The sequence below is a fragment of the Eriocheir sinensis genome, chromosome 67 (assembly GCF_024679095.1).
Source record: "Eriocheir sinensis breed Jianghai 21 chromosome 67, ASM2467909v1, whole genome shotgun sequence".
Taxonomy (NCBI): Eukaryota; Metazoa; Arthropoda; class Malacostraca; order Decapoda; family Varunidae; genus Eriocheir; species Eriocheir sinensis.
Window position 1 is genome coordinate 7,623,423 of NC_066575.1, and position 12,386 is coordinate 7,635,808.

The 12,386-nt window shown below is 47.9% G+C and overlaps 1 protein-coding gene and 1 long non-coding RNA gene across 10 annotated transcripts in view; one reads left to right on the plus strand and one right to left on the minus strand.

Annotated features, from left to right (window-relative positions):
• Positions 1 to 12,386, plus strand: part of LOC126988037 (galactoside alpha-(1,2)-fucosyltransferase 2-like) — a 147,167-nt gene that overhangs the window by 132,321 nt on the left and 2,460 nt on the right. For 5 of the 9 annotated variants that reach the window (XM_050845817.1, XM_050845818.1, XM_050845819.1 and 2 more), the window contains 5 exons: positions 1,364 to 1,539; positions 2,164 to 2,374; positions 5,363 to 5,524; positions 7,159 to 7,346; positions 11,422 to 11,578. The exons of 3 other annotated variants lie outside the window; for them this stretch is intronic. In XM_050845817.1, the coding sequence (XP_050701774.1) occupies positions 1,364 to 1,539; positions 2,164 to 2,374; positions 5,363 to 5,524; positions 7,159 to 7,346; positions 11,422 to 11,578 (894 nt within the window). The remainder of the gene's footprint in view (positions 1 to 1,363; positions 1,540 to 2,163; positions 2,375 to 5,362; positions 5,525 to 7,158; positions 7,347 to 11,421; positions 11,579 to 12,386) is intronic. One more of the 9 variants, XM_050845793.1, reaches the window with a different exon arrangement.
• LOC126988041 (uncharacterized) overlaps positions 1 to 12,386 on the minus strand; it is a 122,158-nt gene that overhangs the window by 109,108 nt on the left and 664 nt on the right. The window lies entirely within an intron of this gene.

The window sequence follows — 12,386 nt, forward strand, 5'->3', positions numbered from 1 at the left end:
CTTCTTATATAGGCAGACATCGCGAGGGTAATACGTCAGGCGTGTGAGTCATACATCAAACTCACACCGAGCTCATACAATAATCTACCTAACCGACATGCTTAATTCACGCGGTGACGCAGCTTTGTTTTCATAACATTTTGTTCCGCGGTTGATCGTGTTTTAGCCGCGGTTGATTGTGTTTGGCTTAGAGAGATAAGCGGGTGCGTTAATGGGCAATTACAATTGTGTATAGGTTGGTAAATGAACAGTGGGGACAATCATGTGTTGGAGTCCGTGTTGTGTTTTAGCGGTCGATACCGCTGTTGTCATCGGAAAATATTGCCGGTGAAGATGATGATGACACGAGTGGTGTCGCGGCTCGCGGGGCACCACAAAAGGCGTGCATGCAGACAGATTCTGGGCAATTCTTACACTAACTACGAGCATGCACTCACCCAGCTGAATATGCCCACCCTACAGGACCGATACCAGACAAACCTGACCAAATTCGGCAAGTCCCTCCTCCACAACCCCCGTCATAGAGATTTACTTCCACCCGCCCTCCCTCCCCCCACCAGACCCACAAGACACCACAATATTCTCGTCCCGGTCAAAACTCGCACGGACAGGTATCGACTTAGTGCGATACCGACACTTGTGAGGGTCATTAACACCTCCATGATCACATGACCCCTCCACTCCCACACCGACCCCCCCCCACACACACACACACACACACACACACACACATCACCCTTCCCCACTTCCCCCATTACTCACCACATTACTCATTGTATGGTATTTTTGTGTATTTTCAGTCTTATGGCTGCCTACAAATGAATAAACCATTTATTATTATTATTATTATTATTATTATTATTATTATTATTATTATTATTATTATTATTATTATTATTATTATTATTATTATTATTATTATTATTATTATTACTAGTAATTAAACACACACACACGCACACACACACACACAAACACACACACACACACACACACACACACACACACACACCTCCTATTGTCCTTAAAAACTGTGTCTCCGTGCTTACACCCTGCTTGGTCAAACTCTTTTGTCTCTGCCTATCAACATCTACCTTTCCTTCCTGCTGGAAGTACGCCTTCGTACAGCCTGTGCCTAAGAAGGGTGACCGTTCCAATCCCTCAAACTACCGCCCTATAGCTTTACTTTCCTGTCTATCTAAAGCTTTTGATCAATCCTTAACCGGAAGATTCAAAAGCACCTTTCCACTTCTAACCTTTCTCTCTGATCCCCAGTATGGGTTCCGCAAAGTGTTTTTTTCACGCCCTTGAACTGTCTCCATCACCATTTATCTTATACGTTTTATCTCATTTTTCCTGACAGTGGTGGAATCCTTCACCCTATTACGGCTACGGGCTGGTGTGGGCGAAAGTGTAGCAGGGGCTAAGGCTCTGCAGGTCACCTCCCGGAGCCCAGCGACCACACCACCACTCCAGAATACAGTCAAGAATGGAAGCAAGGCCACCACCGTCAAGAAGGACGACTTTTTAAAGAGTCAGGTGAGGCTGAGAAGTCACTGGTTTGTTTTCTACACCAGAGAAATAAATCATGCGCAAAAGATGAAGGCAATAGGCACTCATAACTACAACATCAGAAAAGGAAAAGAGAACGAGTCAAAGGGTCGTATTATAAGACATTTCACCGCCCAAGAACACATATTTGTAAGGCTTTCGTAGGAGTTGTGGGTATTTATAGGAGTAGTTTTATGACCCTGGTGGTAGTGTGACCCTTCTTCAGGAATCACTGTACGCATATCAGGGGTTGGGGTATTTTCCATTATACTCATAAATTTATTTAAATCAACACGATCATACCGGCAACTTTATCCCAGCCTTTGACACTCTGGGGGATCATACTGCTCACCCAGCCTACCAGAACGTTCCAGTAGCATCGCTGGTGTCATCTGACTCACCCCACTCGCATCCAGTACCGCACACAGGGGCACGTGGTCCGAACCCCAGTGTTAAAAATGGTTGCAGGTTATAATAGACACGCCACCCGCCATCAGACCGCCTGCACGATACCCTGCCACCATCAGCTCTATACTGTAGCTTTAACGTCCTCTCTCTTTCTTTTACTTTTTTTCGCACTATAATATAGGACTCTATCCTCCGTGGACGCAGGTCATCCTGAATGAATGGCCTCCAGAGGTAAAGTTTCCACTGATGTTGTTCAACAATCCGGGTCGTCTCGGGAATCGACTTAACTCATACGCTGTTGCCCTCACCTTCCACGCCGCCCACAACGCCACCGCCACCACGGCCGTCACGCGAGACTCCATGAACCAGCTGGTGACCCTCCTGGACACTACCCGCCTCACTCTGCCCGTTGGAGGTATGATATATATATATATATATATATATATATATATATATATATATATATATATATATATATATATATATATATATATATATATATATGTTATTACGTTTTTTTGCGTATGGCTTGGTTCTTTGAGACACTTTTTTTGTGGTGTTTACTGGGAGCTACTCGGTGGCGGCCACTAATAAGGTCAGTACGTGGGGTTATGGATCTCATAGAGGTAGCAGCTGCCTGTGCTCTCTTGGCAAAAAGCATAGAAGAAAGTACCCCTATCCACCAGTCCCATCACCAGCCCTTCCCCTCTCCACCAGTCCCATTACCAATCCTTCCTCTATACACCAGTCCCATCACCAGCCCTTCCCCTATCCACCGGTCCCATCACCAAACCTTCCCCTATCCACCAGTCCCATTACCAACCCGTCCCCTATCCACCATTCCCATTACCAACCCTTCCCCTATCCACCAGTCCCATCACCAACCCTTCCCCTATCCACCAGTCCCATTACCAACCCTTCCCCTATCCACCAGTCCCATTACCAACCCTTCCCCTATCCACCAGTCCCATCACCAACCCTTCCCCTATCCACCAGTCCCATCACCAACCCTTCCCCTATCCACCAGTCCCATCACCACCCTTCCCCTATCCACCAGTCCCATCACCAACCCTTCCCCTATCCACCAGTCCCATCACCAACCCTTCCCCTATCCACCAGTCCCATCACCAAACCTTCCCCTATCCACCAGTCCCATCACCAACCCTTCCCCTATCCACCAGTCCCATCACCAGCCCTTCCCCTATCCACCAGTCCCATCACCAACCCTTCCCCTATCCACCAGTCCCATCGCCAACCCTTCCCCTATCCACCAGTCCCATCACCAGCCCTTCCCCTATCCACCAGTCCCATCACCAACCCTTCTCCTAACCACCAGTCCCATCACCAACCCCTCCCCTATCCACCAGTCCCATTACCAACCCTTCCCTTATCCACCAGTCCCATTACCAACCCTTCCCCTATCCACCTGGATGGTGAGGTAAGGTGGGGTTGAGTGTACAGGAGCTGCCTTGTATAGGCCAACCGGCCTCTTGCAGACTCCTTACGTTCTTATGTTCTTATGTTCTTATTACCAACATTTCCCCTCTCCACCAGTCCCATTACCAATCCTTCCCCTATCGACCAGTCCCATTACCAATCCTTCCCCTATCGACCAGTCCCATTACCAACCCTTACCCTATCCACCAGTCACATTACCAACCCTTCCCCTATCGACCAGTCCCATTACCAACCCTTCCCCTCTCCACCAGTCCCATTATAAATCCTTCCCCTATCCACCAGTTCCATTACCAACCATTCCCCTATCCACCAGTCACATTACCAATCCTTCCCCTAATCACCAGTCCCTTTACCAACCCTTCCCCTATCCACCCATCCCATTACCAATCCTTACCCTTTCCACCAGTCCCATTACCAACCCATCCCCTCTCCACCAGTCCCATTACCAACCCTTCCCCTATCCACCAGTCCCATTACCAATCCTTCCCCTATCCACCAGTCCCATTACCTACCCTTCCCCTATCCACCAGTCCCGTTAAAATCCATTCTCCTCTCCACCAGCTCCTTTACCAACCCTTCCCCTCTCCACCAGTCCCATTACCAATCCTTCCCCTATCCACAAGTCCCATTACCAACCCTTCCCCTCTCCACCTGTCCCATTACCAATCCTCCTCCTATCCACCAGTCCCATTACCAACCCTTCCCCTATCCACCAGTCCCATTACCAACCCTTCCCCTCTCCACCAGTCCCACTACCAACCCGTCCCCTATCCACCAGTCCCATTACCAACCCTTCCCCTCTCCATCAGTTCCATTACCAACCCGTCCCCTCTCCACCAGTCCCATTACCAATCCTTCCCCTATCCACCAGTCCCATTACCAACCCGTCCCCTATCCACCAGTCCCATTACCAATCCGTCCCCTATCCACCAGTCTCATTACCAACCCTTCCCCTATCCACCAGTCCCTTTACCAATCCTTCCCCTCTCCTCCAGTCCCATTACCATCCCTTCCCCTATCCACCAGTCCCATTACCAACCCTTCCCCTCTTCACCAGTCCCATCACCAACCCTTCCCCTATCCATCAGTCCCATCACCAGCCCTTCCCCTATCCACCAGTCCCATCACTAACCCTTCCCCTATCCACCAGTCCCATCACCAACCCTTTCCCTATCCACCAGTCCCTTCACCAACCCTTCCCCTATCAACCAGTCCCATCATCGTGGAAGAACAGTGATCGTCTACCACTGCAGAGACACTGCTAAAAGTGTAGATGTGACGTGTATGAAATGTGTTGGAGGAGATATGACGTACTCCCTTGGTCGGCCCCAGCCCGCTATGACGCAGGCAAGTGTTTAAAAGGGTGTTTTCCTGCTTGGCTCATACTGTCCCCCGGAGCCCCTTTTTTTATCTTCTTGGAGAAAGAATCTAAAGTCCGGGTTGGTTAGTGGTTTTCAAGGGCAGTGTTAGACCTCTCGGAGGTGACTGAAAAATCCGAGCTTTTGGCGGTGGGCCGGACTCGAACCCGCGTCCTGGCGTCCGCACGCTAATCACTCAGCCACTGCACAAAAGGGCTGGCGGTGGCTGAGTGGTTAGCGTGCTGGCCCAGCATTCATCACGCCATGGACAACGTCAATTCGAATCTCCACGCTACCACCTGAGACTTTTCAGTCACCGCCGAGTGGCCTAAGACTACCCACATGCTGTCCTGAAGACCACCCATCATCCCGGACTCTAGAGGAAACCGTCCAGTGAATCAAGAATGAGTTACGGGGCGCAGCATGAGCCAAGCATTGCTGGCGCCACTATAAAAAATTGTCTGCGCTATGACGGGCTTGGGCCGACCACCAACTAGGCCCCTGAAGAAAGCCTACAGGCGCTATAGGCTGAGATGTAGAAAAAAACGCACATAACAGCATAGTCCTCATCGTCCTCTTCCTTTCAGATGGAAACCTAGTAAATGAGGCGCGGAAGAAAGGGGCGCATGTGTTGGTTGATATTCCCAGCTGGGAGAAGAACGACATGATCAGCCACCTGGAGCCGGCCTACCAGAGGGGCGAGAAGGAGTACCGAGAGACTGGCAAGCCGAAGATGTACTCGCTCGAAGGTACGGTGTGTGTGTGTGTGTGTGTGTGTGTGTGTGTGTGTGTGTGTGTGTGTGTGTGTGTGTGTGTGTGTGTATTTTTGAGAAAAATAGATATATGGATAGAGAGATGATTGCAGACTTTCAGTAATAAAATTGCTGGTTAGTTTAAAAAAAATGTTGTTTTCACTATACTATCTAACCATCTATCCCTCTCTCAGCTTCCTTTCCCGCCGCTCTATCTCTGCTGTGGTAGTGTGCTGTGGCCACTGGTTTACCCCTAAACATGTCACAGTGGTGTCGCACAGGGCTCTGTCTTGTCTCCCACTCTCTTTCTTTTATTCATCAATGATCTTCTTTCTAGAACAAACTGTCTTATCCACTCAACGCCGATAACTCTACTCTGCATTACTCAACTTCTTTCAACAGAAGACCCTCCCAACATGAATTACAAGACTCCAGACTGGAGTCTGCAGAACGCTTAACCTCAGACCTTACAATCATATCTGATTGGGGTAGGAGGAACTTCGTTTCCTACAAAGCCTCAAAAATTCGACACAATCTTGCAAACACCTATCCCCTATTCTTCGACTACACTCATCTGTCACCTTCTACACTGAACGTTCTCGGTCTTTAATTAACTTAAAATCTTAACGGGAAACTTCATATCTCCTCTCTTACTAAATTAACTTCCTCGAGGTTGGGTGTTTTGTGTCATCTCCGCCAGTTCTTTTCCCCCTCATAAATGCTGTCCATATACAAGGGCCTTGTCCGCCCTCGTATGGAGTATGCGTCTCATGTGTGGGGGGCTCCTCTCACACACCTCTCTTGGATAGAGTGAAGTATGACCCTTCTTCTCATTATCTCCCCTCCTCTTCCTACCTCTTAAATTCCTCCGTTATGTTGCATCTTTCTCTCTTATAAGATTTTTTCATGTCGGCTGCTCTTCTGAACTTGCTAACTGCATGCCTCTCCCCCTTTCGCGGCCCTGTTGCACTCGACTTTTTACACTTGGTCACCCCTATACTGTCCAAATCTCTCATGCAAGAGTTAAGCAGCAACATGATTTTTTTCATCGCTTCCACTGGTAAACTCTGGAACAACCTTCCTTCGTCTGTATTTCATCCTGCCTACGACTTGACCTCCTTCAAGAGAGGAGTATCAAGACACCTCTCCTCCCGAAAGTGACCTCTCTCTTGGCAACTCCTCTATACTTCATTAATAGGAGCAGTGATTAGCGGGCTTTTTTGTCTTCTTAATTTTTGCACTTGAAATGCTTCTTTTGCTGTAAAAAATAAAAGTACAGTATTGCAACAAGCATACAATAGAATATGATACAGTGCGGTGCAGAGAGTAGAATATTTAGAGACTAGGAGATCTGGAGACGGCGTTGTACGCATGTGCTTGTGCAGAGCGCGCTGTGAGGCACACGCCTGGTTCAGTGGCGGCTGCACCGAACCCATCACACCCCCACCATCGACTATTCTACTACACCGGCTTCTGCTCATCTCTTATTTCTTCCAGGCCAACCTTCAGTCTGTTCGTTTCTTTGACGCTCAAGAAAAACTCTACGGCTCACGGCTGGCTATGACATTACTTTTGCTCTGAAGTTGCTGTTTGTTCTACAACTTCTGTACGACTTTGCTCTCCCTCACCAGGATACCCCAACCGCATGTATCTGCTGGCGGGGCACCACGACACCATCCGCGCCGCCTTCAGGTTCAAAGAAGACTTAAAGCAGAAGGTCGCAAGGTTCCTGGAGGGGGTGCGGGAAAGGAGGGGCCGTCGGGACATCACCTTCGTCGGCTTCCACATTCGGAGGACGGACTACACGTATCATATGGAGGTATACCTGAAGCCTGGCTTGATGGTTTTAGGCTGGCATGATCTTTTGTTCTTTTACTTCAGCTCATGTTTTCATTTTCTTGTAATTTCATTTCCTTATTCATCAAGCACTTGCTCTGATGCTTTACTCCAAAAGAAAGTGTAGGTTGATCATCCTGTAGGCCTCCAGCGTTAGTTAGTTTGATGACTCGAATTGTAGCTATGCCTCCTGTTCCTACTGTGTTTTTCCTTTTTTTTGTCGCCTCTGGCGCCAGTAGCCTTCCTTGGTGTGGCCTGCTGGTCGCCCGAGCCGGTTGTGGCGAAAGTAAATGATTACAGTGGCGCCATCTTGCTTAGCTCCTACGTTCCCCCAGAGCTTATCTTGAGTCCGGGTATATAAGTAGTCTTTAGGACAGTATGTGTGTAGTTTTGGGCCACTCGGCGATGGCTGGAGAATTGCCAGCTTGTTTGTAGCGGCGGGCGGCACGCCAACCTGCGTCCTGATCGCAGCGCCCGCCCGCCGACCACTCACCCGCCGTCTCCCCTACCTCTTCTTCTGTAATTGTTTTTACCTATACCTTTTTTCTCATGTATCCCTAATCCCCGTCGGTTCTTCGTGTCATTTATATATCTGTCTATCTCTAAACTGCTTAATACCCAGGGTGGAACCAGTACGCTGCCGCCTTTGCCCGCCCCGCCTCCCGAGGGCTTAACAAAAGGATAATTCACCCCATTCTTTCCTCCTCTCGGAAATGGCTCGGTGTGGCCAGCTGCGGCTTTACTCGATCCAGTTAAGGCAGATGAAGTATGTAACAAAAAGACATAGTGCTTCATACCCTGTGCCGGGATCGAACCAATACTTGGGGGAATGGGACGACATTCTTAGAACCGTTCTCTCTTTTGACCCGTAGTCTTCCTGAGAACCTCAAGAATTCCCCGTGCAGTGACTGCTAATCTCACTCGAATCATAGTCACTCTGGGGTCACAAGTTGTAGCGTTAGTCTCGAGGCTAGAGGCCCACACCACTGACGGAGGAAAAGGCGGAAGACCAGGCAAGTCCCTGCGGTATGAGTCCCTGAACTCCACCTTCAGATACTCGATGCAAGGCAGGAACCATGTTGCAAGAACTCAGCGCCAAAGGGTCGCCAAGCTGCCTTGATAACATAAGCAGATTGAAAGACTCAATTCCTCTCTGCGTCTGACAGTAGCGTGGGCCTCTAGCCTCGAGGCGCACGGTACACCTGGTGACCCCGGAGTGACTCTGATATGACTGATAATAACGGTCACTCTCTAGGGGGGAGTAATGTAGTGACCGCTGTTTTCACTGGCTCCGTCAGTAGTGTAGGGCTCTTGCCTCCAGGCTCATGCTACACCCTCCGTGACGTGTAGTCTTAGGTTTTATACGTTTCTTTAGCCACTCACTGCGGACCAGAGCTCTGAGGTTATCTTATCTAAATTCATTATTGACGTATGTCAGTCTAGCAGGGCATCATACAGTTGTCAATTAAAAAATTCATATTCTTGCACAGAATGTTTGTGAAGCTTTTTCTGCCTTATGATATATATATATATATATATATATATATATATATATATATATATATATATATATATATATATATATATATATATATATATATATATATATATATATATATATATATATATATATATATAATTGCCCTCTGACCAGCCTCAGGTCAAGAGCAATTAGCTCTGTCTTTGTGGCTGTGCTTTCCTTCTCCTGCTGCTGCTGCTGCTGCTTCTGTCCTTTCCCTTGTGCTGCTGCCCTGGGGCTTGCTGTGGCTTACTGTGTCAGCCTGTGCTTCTGAGGCTGTGCTGTTGCTGCTGGTGGTGTCGGTGTTTCTGTTACGGTCAACGCCCGGCTACTTGGTAAGTGTATATTTTAGTATTTTTACTCATAACACTTTGCCTTGTCTTGCTAGTCGCTGTTTCCAACACTGCCTCTTCTCCCGCATCAGTGCACACATACTTTCAGTACCTACGCATTCATATTATTTAAGCATCAGTGACCCACTAACCGACATCTTTAAGATGTCGGTAAATACTGGCTATGTGCCGAGCCTATGGAAAGTAGGTAATGTGACGCCGATTTTTAAAAAGGGGGACAGGTCAGTTGCTTCAAACTATCGCCCAATTAGCTTAACATCGGTTATAGGGAAGATGCTGGAGTCCATAATAGCCAGGAACATTCGGGAGCATTTAGAGAAACATAGCTTAATTCACGACTCGCAGCATGGGTTCACAAAAGGTAGGTCATGCCTCACCAATCTCTTGTCCTTCTACAATAAAGTATTTGAGGCAGTTGACAGAGATGAAAATTATGATGTAATCTATCTTGATTTTAGTAAAGCGTTTGACAAAGTTCCTCACCAACGACTGTTGCTTAAATTACAGGCTCACTGAGTAGAGGGTAAAGTTTTGAACTGGGTCAAGGCGTGGCTTAGCAATAGGAAGCAAAGAGTGCAAATCAATGGTAAAAGATCTGACTGGGGATGTGTTACGAGTGGGGTCCCACAAGGTTCGGTATTAGGTCCACTTTTGTTTATTATTTATATCAATGACTTAGATACAGGAATTAGTAGTGATGTTAGTAAATTTGCAGATGATACCAAGATCGGTAGAGTAATTGAGTCGGATCAGGACGCTAGTATTCTCCAAGGTGAACTCAACAGATTATATGACTGGGCGGATAAATGGCAGATGGAGTTCAATGTAGGGAAGTGCAGTATTCTGAGTGTAGGTAGGAACAACCCTCACATAACTATTGCTTAAATGACACTCTCATAAGTAGGTCTGGGTGCGAGAGGGATTTAGGGGTCTTAGTGAGCTCTGATCTCCGTCCAAGGGCACAATGCATTCAAGCTAGAAATCGAGCTAATAGGGTACTGGGATTTATTTCAAGGAGCGTAAGCAACAGAAGCCCCGAAGTCTTCCTCAAACTATATTTAGCATTAGTTAGACCTCATCTTGACTATGCGGTTCAGTTCTGGTCACCCTACTATAGAATGGATATCAAAATGTTAGAATCGGTGCAGAGGAGGATGACTAAGATGATTCAGGGGTTGAGAAACTTGCCATACGAGGAAAGACTCAAACAGTTAAACTTGCATTCTCTAGAAAGGCGAAGGGTGCGTGGAGACATGATCGAGGTTTATAAATGGATGAAGGGCTTTAATAAGGGAGACATTCATAAGGTTTTGTTGGTAAGAGAACCGGGTAGGACACGAAGTAACGGGTTTAAACTGGATAAATTCAGATTCAACAGGGACATAGGCAAAAATTGGTTTACTAACAGGGTGGTGGATGAGTGGAATAGGCTTAGCAGTCATGTGGTGAGTGCCAATACAATTGTCACATTCAAAAATAGACTAGATAAATTCATGGACAGCGATATTAGGTGGGGTTAGATACACGGGAGCTTAGGGTCCAAGGAGCTGCCTCGTACAGGCCTACCGGCCTCTTGCAGACTCCTGCGTTCTTATGTTCTTATGTTCATCTCCGTGTTGATTGTTACTAGGCGTGCCGATGTTCTGGCCTGTAGGTAATTTCCAGTGTCGACGGAAAAAAAAACACCTGGTCGGAGACGATAATTCCCTGGGGAAAGAGGATTTACAGGCCGCGTCCCCCTCATCCGCGCCCAGACAGCAGAAGACATGCCTTCCCGCCTTCAGACCTGCCCCGAGTTCCGCCTACGCCAGGCCCCACACTTTTTCCGTGTCAAAAATTCAAAAACAGAAAAATGCAGATGCTGGTTAACTCTCGCATAAGGGGTTTCGACAGTATAGGGATGAGCATGAGTAAAAAGTCGTGTGCAGCGCTGACAACTATTTCCCGTGTGTAGGCTATGATATATTATCCTCGAGATGAGACACGCTGGGAGACGGCAGGCTGCCAGGCCACAGTGATTCATACTCGAGACTCGGGCGCCAGGACGCCACATCACGCATCCCGTCCTTTTCAGAACCTCTCCAGTTGCTTACACCTCCAAAATCTCACCGACTTTGCTCATAACACTTGCGTTGGACTCAGCAACCATCAGTGGCATACACATCTTCGTAATTCACATTTTCCAGAGCTTCTTCAAGTGCAGTCTGCCGAGCCCTGCGTTCTACCAGTCGGCCTTGAACCATTACCGCGCCACCCTGAGGAACCCCGTCTTCGTGGTGGCCTCAGACGACCTGTCCTACGCGCGGCAGCACCTCAACACCAGCACGGACGTTGAGTTTACAGGTGAATAGTGGTGTTATGGGACTCTCTCTCTCTCTCTCTCTCTCTCTCTCTCTCTCTCTCTCTCTCTCTCTCTCTCTCTCTCTCTCTCTCTCTCTCTCTCTCTCTCTCGCTCTCTCTCTCTCTCTCTCTCTCTCTCTCTCTCTCTCTCTCTCTCTCTCTCTCTCTCTCTCTCTCTCTCTCTCTCTCTCTCTCTCACTCTCTCTCTCTCTCTCTCTCTCTCTCTCTCTCTCTCTCTCTCTCTCTCTCTCTCTCTCTCTCTCTCTCTCTCTCTCTCTCTCTCTCTCTCTCTCTCTCTCTCTCTCTCTCTCATCGTGTAATTTAGTTGACTTCTCTTTTAATTGAGTAGTCAAGCAAGAACCTTTTGATCGTAGTAGCAGTGCAGTATTTGTAGAACTATTAGTAGTATAGTATTAGTATTAGTAGTAGTAGTAGTAGTAGTAGTAGTAGTAGTAGTAGTATCCGACACGATGAAGTGAGGGATCTGACAGCCGCATGCTCGGGGAAGTATGCCAAGACATCACTATCGAGCCGGCACTGCTTCCCCTGGACGTCGAACTCCTTAGATGCAGGACGGCCAATACTTCACATGAGGCACGAGTTGATGTAAGTGCCCGCGGATTCTGGGTGCGCGGACAGAGGGCATTCATGGACATCCGCATATTCAATCCGATGGCTGCCTGTTACCGTGAGCTGCCCCTGGAAGTCGCCCACCAAAGGAACGAGCAGGAGAAGACAAAGGCATACGGTGAAAGAATCCAGCATGTGGATCAGGGCAGCTTCACCTCCCTTGTCTTCACCACTTCTGGCG